General features: G+C 34.5%; 1 protein-coding gene across 1 annotated transcript in view; it reads left to right on the forward strand.

Moving 5' to 3' along the window:
* The window catches only part of LOC124362557 (piwi-like protein Ago3), a 65905-nt gene that overhangs the window by 14346 nt on the left and 36982 nt on the right, over positions 1-14577 (forward strand). Inside the window, exons 2-6 of the mRNA XM_046817174.1 lie at positions 163-293; positions 4857-5038; positions 10105-10308; positions 13544-13745; positions 14205-14404. Of these exons, the coding sequence (XP_046673130.1) occupies positions 165-293; positions 4857-5038; positions 10105-10308; positions 13544-13745; positions 14205-14404 (917 nt within the window). The 5' untranslated portion in view covers positions 163-164. The remainder of the gene's footprint in view (positions 1-162; positions 294-4856; positions 5039-10104; positions 10309-13543; positions 13746-14204; positions 14405-14577) is intronic.

Consider the following 14577-nt stretch of genomic DNA (forward strand, 5'->3'; position numbering starts at 1 on the left):
AGTCAATCTCTTTATTGGCAAACACACAGATTTTGTTTAGAAAAGCATCAATATGTTAGTTAACTGGTAAATGCATAGTACCAAACCACTACAAGGCATGGAAAATCCTAATTAATGTTATCAACATAACTTTTTGTTTTAAATTATATGTTTTGTTTTTAGCAATGGCTGAAGGAATACCGGGACGAGGCCGAGGGGGCCGGGGAGCAATAATTGCTAAGTTGCTGGAGATGGAACAACGCCCTGGTCCATCCACTTCATCTTCCACAGCAGATGGCTCACCTCCAGTACAGGTAAATCAGTTTAGTATACGGTGAGACAAAATTAAATTCCCTGTATCAACTTGACATTAGATGGCAAGGTACTAAAAATTACAGCAGGTTATAATGTAAAGTAACTTTTTTCAAAACAAGTCTATGTAAAGAAACCAGATTAACCCTTTAAGCTAGTTTTCTTTTATAATAGGCCTCCCCCAACGATGGGAGTATTTTGGCGATTATAGGCCAAGTAATTTGTTGTTATTAACCCTTTGGATGCCAGCCCATTTTCCAAAAGTACTACCCAGAAACGCCAAGGGCATTTACAGCAGTTTTGCAAGCTTTCACTAAATGTATCGTAACTTTTTTATTTTTTAACAGATATTGATGATTTTTTTACCATTAGTTTGCTTATGAAATGCCCTTGTTCTGTTGGTAAATTTTAGTTGCATAAATGCAATTTAAACTTATAAAAAAGTTAAAAATTAAGAAAAAAAAATTAAAACTTCCAAAAAACATTTTTTTTTAGCACAAATAAGTGGTTTAAAAGAAAATGTATGCTGATTTCCTGTTACATCCTAGTAAACTATATCTAACCCTTAACCTAATTACAAAATTTCAAAAGCCTACCTTATATAGAAGTCCAGTTATGATTTTTTTCACTAAATGTGACACGGGCACAGTTTTTGTAATTTGCATGGACGTTGTATGTAATGTTACACTATATTCACAAATCAATATTTGACACTATACAAATCGGTACTTTGGGATTATACTAACCACACCACTATGAAGAAAACAAAAATATAAATTTATAGATATATTATAAACAAACATTGTAGAACGAAAAAACAACTTTTTAATTACAAAATTACAAACTTACAAAGATTATCAATTGTTAATGAGGTCAGATTCGCTTAAACTTTTTTCAATGAACTTAGAACATTATAAAACGATGTATTTGAGTAACAGAACTAACATTCCATCAATCAACAAGCATTTCCAGGTATTGTGGTCGCTGTTATCTTATCTTTCTCGAGAATCCCGATTACGGCAGGCCGCGCAGCATCACATGATTATTTAAGTTTTTTGCACGGTACATAATTGCCTTTCCATTACAATTCAATTTATATTTCTGATCAGCCCCTCTAGAATTATATTTACTGATAGATACTATCTCGAGGGATGTTTTTCTTTCGTTGACATCAGCGCGAGCTTCCGAAGCACCTTCGGCCGGAGGCACTCGCATTTTGGGTGGCGGAGTTTGATCAAGAATAATGACAAGTTTTGTGTGTTTTTTTTCAATAAAGAGTTTAGTTTTTGTTTGGTAATGTTTATTTTTGTTGAATTTTTGTGTTTGGAGAAATGTAGGGGTAAAATACGAAAGTACAACAAAGCGAACGGGCGGCGAGACTCTGCAATCACGTTATCTACTACACCGCTCGACTTTGACCTCTGTCTGAGGATGGGGAGGGGTTTGCGATAAGACAATTCCTGTTTTATATCGACGAAATATTGTTCTACGCTAATCTATTAACCAGTTGAAGCTAAATGTCAAATAACGATTCATGTCTGGGTGTGGTCTGTATAATCCCAAAGTACCAATGAATCTAATAATAGGGGCATAGTAAAAATGCCCTAACAACAAAAGTAATGAGAGAATTACAAACGTAAACAACGCATAGCAACACGAACGTAACCTCAATCTCGACCAAACAATTCAACAGCTGCGAAGCTCAAATACGACCAAACAAACAGTCCATAAACGAATTAACTACTTTGTGGTTGCAAAGCAACTAATCGACTATCGATTAGTCAAAATTTCGCGGCAATAAGATGAACTATAAGAAAATTACAGGTGAAAAACGTGACGTACCTATATTACGGCCGTTGGCGATTTTCAGTTGAGTAGCCGACGGCCGTAATACCGGTACGTTGGCATCCAAAGGGTTAAACAATGTTAAAGTTATAAACAGTCCAATTTGATAATTTTCAGTGTATTATTATAAAAAGTAAATAATATTTATTTTAAGGTTAGTTTCAAAAAAAAAATGATAATATCATAATTTAACTGTACAGTGGGAAGGGTTGATTCAGTTTGAATGTTGAGTTCAAATACATTTCACCTTCCGCTTAGTTCAGCATCTGAAATCTGACACACAAATTTGACATCTGTAATCTGGAGTCATCGTCCATCTGAAAAAAATCCAAAAAAATCGCTGACAAAGGGACTAAAAATGAACTTTTTGAATTGTTTCAACATCAGAGACACGTAGACTTATAAATTAAGTGCCATCTAGATTTACAGGTATTCTCATTGTCTCACCAAATACACAATTGAGTGCACTATGATGATTTTAGACCGATACCAAAGCATGGCAAAGCAACCAAGTTTTCTTCATATGAAACAGCTACGGTGGGAAGGGTTGATTACATGCAGATGTTGAATTCAGCTCCATTTCAGATGTTACACAGAAGTGGAATGTGAAATGGAGCTGCTTTCAACATCTGCAACAATATATTGTATTATCTGTCAACAGTTGATTTTAGTTTGATTTTTGTAGGTTTACCAAAATTGGAATTGTTCTGTTATGTAAATAAAGTACACCAAATTGTACTATACTCTCTATAAATGTGGCTGGATTAACAGCATTCTAAAACTCAGAAAAATATAATGCTCAGAAAGCATTTAATCTCAAATGTGAAAGACGAATCACTGAATAATACAAAAGAGTTTTTTGTAAACTGCCTTAACCTTGTTTGCTATGCACTTTAACCTCGGACTTTGAGGACACAAATTTAAGTAAGGGTGGTGCAAAGGTCCTTTTAGGATTAAGCACTGGGACAAACCATCCTTTCCCTCAGGATATAAAAACAATAATGCATTTTAATTTGCAGATAAAAACAAGAGGCAGATAATTGAGAGTGTAGAGCTACTCTGAACAGTATTCAAATTAAGCTTAGCATTCCAATTAAAATTAACTTTGAGCATGACAATTAAATTTGTTTTAAACTGTGAATTTTTAATTTCCTATCACAAAGCTGAGCTTAAATGTATTTATAAAAGACCGAAACGAACTTAAATCTTGTGCATTAAGTGAAATTAAAGTAGACTGTTATGAGAGGGGTAGCTTTACTCTAAGACTTACGTATACTAACTTAATTACATTTTTGTATTATAAAAACCTGTTGTTAAGGTTTTATATCAGGCTCTATAAACGGACCTGTGATCTTGTGCACAAACGTTATAGAAATATAAAATAAAACTCTTGAGAATCTTGTGCGTATTGTGTCGCAAAAAATAGGTCTGTGTCATAATTACTGTTTGTGTGATATATTTTCACCCAACAGTTTTTTAAACAACCTGTGAAACACATTATTGTAACTAACTTATGCCACCTTTTAAAATACCTAATTCTACCATAAAGATAGGCATAGTCTAAAAAGGTTCAGGCACGTTTGGGAATTACTAACTCTGTGTTCATGACCTCAGAGAAAGTATCATTACCTACGTTACATTCAGCATGAATTGTATATATATTTTTATGATGTTTTGTTACCTTGTCCAGATTAAGCAGTGTAATAGTTCTGTATCTATAAGTATGTAATACGTTCTGATACATTTAAATTATTGTATCACCAAAAATCCATTCGTATAAACCGCATTACTACATCCAAGTATATAGTAGTGTAACAGTAGGCTCACACTCATTTTCGCACAACTATAGTTTAAGGCTCTCTTTACTAGTAAAAATATTTCTTAATTTTAAACAACTGTTATAATTTGGGATTAACGGTGTTAATTGAGTAAGGTTTTAGTATTTAAGTAATAGACATTCTTTTAGCATATCTATTTATTTTACTGTTTTAAGCTAAACTTCTAAATATATAATTTTGTTTCAGTTCCATTCATTATATTTTATATCCTGATTTTAAAATATGTGAATTTCAATTCACTTCAGAAATATATTTTTTATTGTGTTTGTTTTTGTTTGAATAAAATTGTCTTTGATTAAATTGGTTAGTTTCTTTGATCACCTATATACTGACAGTAGTTTTTATGGATATACAATTAAAATTTATATTTGTGAATATAAGCTATCACAAAGTTTAATTTTTATGGAACTGTGTATCTATGATGCATCACTTGAGCAGAGAGACAGTGTTTAAAATTCAAACATCGGAATATAGTATTATATTGTACCAGAACGAAATCAGACAGAAACTGAAATAAGTAGACAAGCACAGTCTGAACCTAATGCATGGAACTGGAACTATCTCGCGGAACTAGTCCTGAGCCGACTAACGTTCTAGTCGGAACAGTTCCCATTCCAGAATGGTCTTGCACACATCTACTTTAAATGATGTGTGGTGTATCAGTGGCATGTAAAATCACTCTTTCTGTATGTTAAATGATAACTGGCTACAGTGTTTAATCAGCCGAATAATTTAAATTTGATATAGAATAGAAAATTTAAGATATATTAGCAGCCTTACATGTTCTAATTTTAGTGGTAATTATTGTTTTGACATATATTAGTTCTTAGTTTTTTTAGTCATGGAATACTTGGTCGTATAATCAATTATGTTCTTTTATAGGAGGCAGTTCAGGTACCTTTGCCCAGACCCTCAGGTCGAGGTGCTATATTACAACGTCTTCAGCAGATACAGGCCGAAACAATCCAACAACCACCTATCACTCCAACACCCCAGCTAGTGGTTGATCCTTTGGACCCACCTCCAGTTCCCAGAGGCAGAGGGAAACTGCTAATGACTTTGGGGTTTGTTGCTTTGATGAATAGTTAATTGTTATTGTATTTTACAGTATTTATTAATTGTACTCTTTAATTTATTGAATGCACCACATATTCAGAGCTAGCCTAGGAATATTCATAATTTTAGCAAATACATTTCAATGCTTCTCGTCAATTAATCAGAGTAACACTGATAATTATACTGTGTTAATTGTGCGTGTGCATGAGCATGCTGTGTTCTATACTATTTTCACCTTATTAACTAAGTGAAATTGTTGTATTGTTACATTTATCCGAGTTCGAGCTTGCTCACTCGCTTGTCTCTGCATTCCACACTCTAATAATTTATACTGCTCTTTGTGGGATCTCGACTGAGAAGTTTTATACCAACAAACTGACATGACATTTCTTTGTTCACATGCCAACCATATTCCTGAATGTTGGTAATTATCCCCTATTTTATACCTGTCATTGCTGACCAGTATTTCATTGACACTCATTTCATTTATTGGTGTCACTGCTGACCATATCATATGATAGGCATTGGCATCGCAGTCAATGACAAGGCTACTCTTCCTTCTTTTTCCACAAAAAAACAACTCTTTCAACTCATTCAGGAGGCAGTGTTTCCCCTTCACGGTATTTAAGCTGGAGCCATGATGATAACTTCCATTCTCCTGGTTTGAGTGTACCCCCACTTCTACTGCAACCAATCCCTGTGGGAAAAGCGTAAACAATTTATTAAGTTTTTCTGTAGAATTTGTAGAGTAGAACAACTTACCTGCACTGGTTGGAAGTCTATTGCTCCTTCTCCATATATGTAGGGCTGTTGAATCAGCACCACAGATGTTTTGTCGTAGGTGAGTATTCTGCTCACTACATCTTAGACTGGGAGACCTGTACGACTGGAAGCCTCTTCATCACTTTCTTGGCCTTTGGGTTTTATATTCCTTTCCTTTGCTGGATCAGAAGCCCCTTTGTGGCAAATCAAGATCCGGATAGTTTTTTGGAAGCACCCTCTTTGCCTACGAGCTTTTCGTGAGGCTTATGGACAGGTAGTGGCAGTCTGTACCACCTTCTTATCGTCTTAGCCAGTCTGAAGAGATGACAGAGTTTCAAGACTGGTTTCATTCACCTTTTTGACAGTCTGTTTGTTAACACTTTTTGGGCTTATTACTCCTGTTATGTATAGTAGAATTGATAAATTTGTAGAAACTCTTGTAATCTTTTTTCTTGTGGTGTTTGCTGAAGGCCAGATCTACAGAAATCAGGAGATTTACAGCAGTGCCCTTGTCACTCCATAGCCTACCATTCTCCATTTGGCCATCTCAAGAGTTTTGTACTCTGACCAATTTCAAAATCTTTTTTGCTGAATCAGAGTCTCTTATTTGAAAAGTATACGCACAGGATCTTCGATTTTGATAGATCATTCTCCTCTATAGCTTTCAAGCTTGACCTTTCCAATGGCTTTAGATCTATAATGTACATTAGCCATCCTGAGATGTCCTGCACACAAGGTGCTTAGCCAACGTGATGAAAAGCTATGGCGTAAAGGTCATCCTTTCTTATCTGAATTCCATTCATCTGTTCATTAGTCCGATTTTATTCTCAGTAAGTCGACATCATAATTCCCATCTTGGTACCTTGAAGGTGTCTTTGAAGCTGTCTTTTGACTGTCCTGTTTAGCCCATAGACGGGATTTTACTGATCTCACCAGACTGTCTTCAGGTAGACCTCACAAAGATTCTCCCAGGGCTGCTTCCTACTTAGGGAACCCGCTTTAAGATCTCTTAGCAACATTAGCCTTCTTTTCACCCTGGTTAGATTCTGGGATGGTTTCCTCCAATGTAGGCTGCTTAGTCCTTCTGTCTAGAGGCAGAGCCTTAATTGTCTCTTTCTGGCCTCTTCTTCAGGGACTCCCTTACTAAGAAGCCATTTGAAACATCTTTATCTGCTTCAGTCATTCTTATTTTTCTTTCACTCTTTAATTGAAGTTTCTCAACTGTTTCCAAGAGTTCCATAGGATCCCATTGTGGTAACTGGTGATTATCATCCAAATCCATTTCACTAATTGAGCTATTTAGAAGCCCTCTTCAGTATTGGTCGTTTGAAACTGTTCAGCTTCCGATGTGCGCTTTGATGAGCAACTTCCTCATTAAAAGGATTTGATTGGGACGCTTGCCATGTGATTTGACAAAACCTAGGGACAAGATGGTTCACTCCAGATATGTAGCAATGGGTACTTGAACTGGAATAGCCCCCGGTCTTCTCTCTCTCTCTCTCTCTCTATATATATATATACAGGGTGATTCAAAACTAAACGGCAATCTCTCGGGAGCTTATTCTATAGCTAAAAACAAGTAAAAAAGTTCATATAACCATATGCCCGGAAACGCTTCGTTAGCGAGTTACGCCTAGCGAAAGATTTCGCCCGGATTTCAGAACCCTTGGTGAAGTCAGGGCGTATAAAAATGGTAAAGGTAGTTACAAAGATACAAATACGATTGTTTTTTATGTTTTTATATCTGAAAAATTTATTAAAATTCGTCCCAGAACTGTAAATGCAATACTTTCAGAGATATCTTACGTAAAACACAAGAATTGGTGCAAAGAAATAACACATTTTTGTGTTTAACGTAAGATTACTTCCATAAATGTTAAATAAAGGTCATTTTTTTCTTAAACAGATTTGTAGAACATTTAATTCTGAAAATATTCATGTGAATTACTTAGGAAAAAAATTAATAATAGGTATTGAAATTTAGCTTTATTTAAAAATAAAACAAACGCACTAAAATGCATATTCTTATCTGCATAAAATATTAACTAATGTTTAGGTTGTGAGTAACAGCTGATCATTTATTCTAGACTGAACATTAACATAAAATGTATTTACCTTTATAAAACTGTAATAATCACCTATAATAGTTGCTCAAAGTGTCCTCCGTTGTTAGCAATGCACGTTTTCGCACGACGAATCCACTCTTTTCTAGCGCGTTTCATAACGTTTGGAGCATTCTTGATAGTTTCTGCCGCCTCTGTAATGCGATTACGTAACTCCTCTATGGTGTTAATCCGTTTTGAATAAACAATTGACTTCATCCAACCCCATAAGAAAAAGTCTGCTGGCGTGAGGTCAGGAGAACGTGGTGGCCATTTTACTGGTCCATTTCGACCAATCCATTGTCTACCGTATGTATCATTTAAATAGTTTTTCACATCATTAGAAAAATGTGGAGGTGCTCCGTCGTGCATAAACCATGCATTTATTCTGTTTTGAACAGGAATATCTTCCAAGAGGGTAGGCAGGTTTGTTCTTAAAAAATTTAAGTACGCTACTCCATTAAGTCGATTAGGGAGGAAAAATGGACCAATCAAATTATCACCCAGAACACCAAGCCATACATTGACTGAAAATGTATGTTGAAAATGCCTCGTCGCAGTTTCATGTGGGTTGTCGTACGCCCAAGTATGGGTATTACGAAAATTTACAATTCCATTTCTAGTAAAACAGGATTCATCAGTAACGAGAATACGCCGAAGAAAATACTGATGTCGTAAACAATTTCTTCTTAACCAGCGGCAGAACATCTTGTGTTTATTAAGATCTTGCGGTAATAAGTCTTGAACACGTGTTATATGGAATGGGTACAACTGTGCTTCATGAAGTGTCCGCCATACGCTTGACTGGCAAATATTTAACTGACGTGATAATCGTCTGGTGCTTGTGGTTGGTGATAATTCTACAGCATTTATTATTGCTTGTTCATTATTATAGTTCCTTGCGCTACGTTGACGACCAGTATCTATTCGCTTTGGTTTAAAGCTACCAGTTTCTCTAAGTCGTCTCTCCACAGCTTCAAATGTTTTGCGATCAGGTGTTCTTCGATGTGGAAAAGTATCACGATATTCCTGAACTGCAGCTAAACCATTCTTGTTAACTTTGCCGTAAATCAGTATCATGTCCGTATACTCTTCAAACGAATACATACCATTTACATTATCTGCCATTATTTACTAAGATAATTACATACACTTTTATAAAAATATTTAATAAAATATTTTAAAAATAAATATTTAATAAAATATTTTATACACTTGTATAAAATATTTCCAAATAATCACAGGATCTCACAAAATACAATCTTCACACGCCACAATACAAAAACCTCCATAAAGGTTATTTAAATATTACTTCATGAACTTAATTGTTGATCAGCTGATATTGCCAACCTTTGCAAAGAAAATATGACGATAAAAAGTGTTGAATAAATGATCAGCTGTTACTCACAACCTAAACATTAGTTAATATTTTATGCAGATAAGAATATGCATTTTTGTGCGTCTGTTTTATTTTTAAATAAAGCTAAATTTCAATACCTATTATTAATTTTTTTCCTAAGTAATTCACATGAATATTTTCAGAATTAAATGTTCTACAAATCTGTTTAAGAAAAAAATGACCTTTATTTAACATTTATGGAAGTAATCTTACGTTAAACACAAAAATGTGTTATTTCTTTGCACCAATTCTTGTGTTTTACGTAAGATATCTCTGAAAGTATTGCATTTACAGTTCTGGGACGAATTTTAATAAATTTGTCAGATATAAAAACATAAAAAACAATCGTATTTGTATCTTTGTAACTACCTTTACCATTTTTATACGGCCTGACTTCACCAAGGGTTCTGAAATCCGGGCGAAATCTTTCGCTAGGCGTAACTCGCTAACGAAGCGTTTCCGGGCATATGGTTATATGAACTTTTTTACTTGTTTTTAGCTATAGAATAAGCTCTCGAGAGATTGCCGTTTAGTTTTGAATCACCCTGTATGTATATATATATATATATATATATAACACACAAAGAGCTAAATAACATTTTCTTGTAAAAGCATGAACTAAGTGGAGCAAAACAAATAATTGATGAAACTGTAATGGAATTTTGTATCTTGCTTTTTTTAAAGTTTCATTATGGACCTCACCGATAAGTCATGTTGACTTGGTGGGGCCATGATTATGTAAACTTATGTGTCACAAAATAAATAAATAATGAAAAAAATATATATTTTATTTTTCTTGGTTATGTTACAGGTTACAAAGTCAACCATCACTACCAGCGCCACGTGTGACTGCACCTACACCTTTGCAGAGTGTACTGAGCCAGGTTGAACCACCACCACCTGCTGTTGCAGCTTCTGCCACATCTGAAGTAACCTCTGTCACAAAACAATTTAGACGGATACAGATTGATGCAAACAGAGAACCTAGTATTAACAGAGGTACAACAGGTCAGGAGTAAGTATTCTTGTTTTTAATTTTCTCAGCTTCTACAATAATTTATTAAACACATGTACATAACATTCAAGTGATCTCTTAACAAATAGAATGACTCAGGTAGTTCAATTTAATAGTTCACTAAGTTGTATAAAACAATTTTTATGAACCCACACAGTAAAATTGTGAGCAGATATTTTTCTTTGCAGATTACTAATAAATAATTACAATAATTATCGCTTTAATATTTATTTTCAATCAAATCAATCAATCAAATTCTTTATTGCCACTACACACAATACAGTACAATAGACATTGCCAATAGACTTAGTTTTCCCTTAACAAAATTTTTAGGCCTATCCTAGATTTACCTCTGACAAGCTAGCTAGGAAAGAATCCCCTTTAAACTGATAATACTTAAAAAGAATATATGTGCATTTGGGAAACTCTGGATAACTCTGGCATCTTGGGAAACCATAGGAGGTTTTCGGAATCTCAGTCTTTGAGAGATAACAGCTATTGGGAAATCCCGATGTCTCTGTGAATCTGTGACGTCTGGTAGCTCCTGGATTCCAAAAAGATTCATCCTCTAGTTCCACATTTCTGGAAGCTTCTTGCGTCAGAAAGTTTTTAGCTTATATAATCACTAGACTCTAAGAGCTCCCTGCCTTTAGCTGTTCTATGCCTTTTTGAGTTCCTGATTTCTGGAAGCTTCCAACCTATAACCCCCAAGCTCCTGAGAGTTATCAGCCCTTGTTGCTCCAAGACTCAGGGTGTGTATGGTGTTACGGATTTTCCAGCATTTGGAAGCTGTCAGTTTCTAGCAGCTCCTCGTCTTTAGTAGCTCCATATCTCAAGAAGATTTGCCTCTTGCAGTTTCTGTTCTCTCTGAGCTTTGTCTCAATGAGCTTCGGAACCAGTAGGATATCTTGACCTCTAGAAGCTGAGAATTCTCTGTTTATGGGATCTCTTGATGTCTGAATATCCCATAAAATGTTACAGATTGTAAAATTTCCAGGACTCTGGCGATTCTGACCATTAAAAAATATCACCTTTGGAAACAAGTTTTTGTGTCCTCCACTTTCTTGGAGTTTATTTCCTTATACACTAATAGAGATATAATATCTGATATTTAGTATTGTAATTAATGGCTTGATTTTCACAATTTATTAAAAAAATTATTGGTTTAAACTTAAGTATTCCAAATGAATTGTGACATCATATCTTTATTCTTTTTGTTCCCTGGAGTAGATTATTAATTTCTTGCTACTATCGTTTGTTTTTATTACAATATTCTTTAGTTTAATCCTGTCTCAATTCTGCAAGATAAGCCACAGTTTCTCGCCATTAGTCTTTAATTGCCTAACGCCATTCTGTTTCTTCCAACGATCAAGCTACCCTAAGCTAGCAGTCAAAGTTCATACAGCATATTTAAATTTGATGTGAATGGCAATAGTCTTAACTTTGTACAGGGTGACACAGAATAACAGGAATTTTTGTAACGTGTTGTGGCAGCACTGCGGGACAGTGACAGTGACCAAGTAAGCAAGTCGCCATTACAGTAGCCATGGATCAGTGGAACGGGCAACAGCGTGCGTTAGCTATAAAAATGTTTTATAAAAACGGTGATAGTTTGAAAGCTGCCCAGATTGAGTTCCGATGTTTTTACAACTTAGGACGTCATGATTCTGTTCTGTCAAAACATGCCATTAGAAGTTGGATTAATAATTTTGAAGACAGTTGATCAGCTTTAAAGAAGAAATCAACCAAGAAGTGCTCGTGCTGCACAGAACATTGATGTTGTACGCCGATCTGTATTGAGGAGTCCACGCCATTCGATTTGTAAGCAAGCAGCTGCGGTTGAAATGTCCTGTGAGAGTGTTCGCAGAATTCTTCATTTAGAATTAAAATTTCACCCCTACAAGCTGCAGATAGTGCAACAGTTGAAGGAAAATGATTACCAGTGGCGATTGCAATTCTGCCAACAATGTTAACACACATAAACAATGAAGAAAAAATCCTAATGAACTTCATGAGCGCCCTTTACACGCTAATAAGGTTACAGTATGGTGTGCTGTTTCATTACATGGGATCATTGGACCTTATTTTTTTGAGGATGAACGGGGGATTGCAGTAACTGTCAATTCTGATCGTTACGTGGAAATGTTACAACGTTTCATTACACCTGAATTGAACAATTTTCCAGACGTTCAAGAATCCTGGTTTCAACAAGATGGTGCGACATCACACACTGCACGACAGTCAATGGAAGCTGTGCGAGTATTGTTTGGTAACCGTGTCATCTAAAGATTCGGTAACGTTTCCTGGCCCCCTAGATCGCCAGATTTGACCGTGTGCGATTTCTTTTTGTGGGGCTACCTCAAAACTAAAGTGTTCACAACTCGACCAAGAACTGTAAATTAGAGAATTCGGGATGAAATTAGCAGTATTCCAGTTGAGATGTTGCCGTGGTCAATGAGGAATCTCCACCGCAGATTTCAAGAATGCATTCGTAGACGAGGATGCCACTTAAAGGATGTTGTTTTAAAAAAATCATAAATTCCATCAGTGTTTCATAAATGGCAAGTTTTGATGTTTCATTTAATACAAATAAAACCATTTTCTTCCATCACTCTTATTTTTTAGAATTTTTTTAAAAATTCCCGTTATTCTGTGTCACCCTGTATCATTGTCCTGTTAAGTAGTCTTCCTAGAGATATCATTTATTAAAACCAAATAAACTAAGCTTCTTTAGTGTTTTCTATGCTCAAGTTTTTTCAACGTTTTCCTACTTGATAACTGCTGTTCTGTGTTATGCACAATCCAATTGTTTGTCTTTTACCAAAAATCACCAGTTTCCAATTTTAGCTACTACACTAACTTCAAGATCGGTTGCACCTTTCTCACATGCTCTACTATTAAGTTTGTGATCACATTGTTTTCTTTTAAGAGAAACAACAACATGTTTATATTACCTAATCTTTATACCAAGTGATACATGGTACAATATTAATTAAATGTACTAATATACTTTTCACTTTTTTTTGTAATGCTATTTTTATCTTGTGTGCCTTGATTATCACTAAAAATTAGGTGATCAAGACTCAGTTAACCTGATCTCATCAGTGTTTGGTTTGACCAGTTTTGTTTTTGGTTTACTGTTTACCTATAACTTATTCATTTCCATAAAATATAGATTTTGTACGCATTTTAGATTTAATAATTGAAACCCTAATTTATAAATTGTTTGTTTCAGAGTTCCTGCTACAGCTAATTACATCCATCTATATTTAAAGGAAGGACGAGGAATTTATGAATATGAAGTTAGATTTAATCCACCAGTTGATGACAGAATTTATTGTGAGAAATTACTGTTTGTTCAACATAGAGATTTGTTTGGACGAAACAGAACTTTTGATGGAGTGACAATGTATTTACCTCGAAAACTTGATGAAGTGGTAAGTTAAGTTCTAAGTCATTTATATACATATTTAAATTAGTATAAGATTATTTAATTTTTGACCTTTAATTAATTCTTTTAACAATGATTTTGAATTGTTATTATTGAAGGTTTTAAGTTTTTAAGTTAGTACATACATATTCTTTCAATAAATAAGAAACACAAAAATTTACTTTGCTAAATTTATTTAATTTTTAATCAAGTGTTATATTCTAGATAGTTTAAACAAATACAATTTGTAGGATTAGTTTTAAAATGTAATTGTGTAGTTTCCATAATATAATGTTAAATTAGAAGTTTCAGATTCTGATTCTTAAAAAACAATGAGACTAATATGATCAAGTACATGTTGCATTGATTAGATAGTCCATAGTATATTTTATTTTTCTAAAAAAACAAGCTTTTAGTTCTTTATTGAATTTGTCAGACTAATATTTTCTTTATATCTGTGCTATAGGACACCATATTGACTAGTGTGCATCCGATAACAAACGAAACACACACCATCTCACTAATCTTCAAGAAGGAAAGATCAATGGGAGAATGTACTCATATGTTCAATGTGTTGTTCAGCATCATCCAACGAGAGCTGAATATGGTAAAGTTAGATAGAGAATACTTCTCCAAGGATCGCTCATACTCAATTCCTCAACACAAGTAAGATGTTTTCTAGTACTTTTTATGTTATTTGTGTAAGTAAATAAAAACTTAATTATACAGGGTGATTCCTATAAAAGTGCATATTTTTCAGGGTTGACAGAGGATGTGAATACAAAAATTTTTTGTCCAATACATGTAGTGTTCTAAGTGTTTGGTTTCCTAGAAAATTG

Source organism: Homalodisca vitripennis, chromosome 5, assembly GCF_021130785.1.
Source record: "Homalodisca vitripennis isolate AUS2020 chromosome 5, UT_GWSS_2.1, whole genome shotgun sequence".
NCBI classification, from domain to species: domain Eukaryota; kingdom Metazoa; phylum Arthropoda; class Insecta; order Hemiptera; family Cicadellidae; genus Homalodisca; species Homalodisca vitripennis.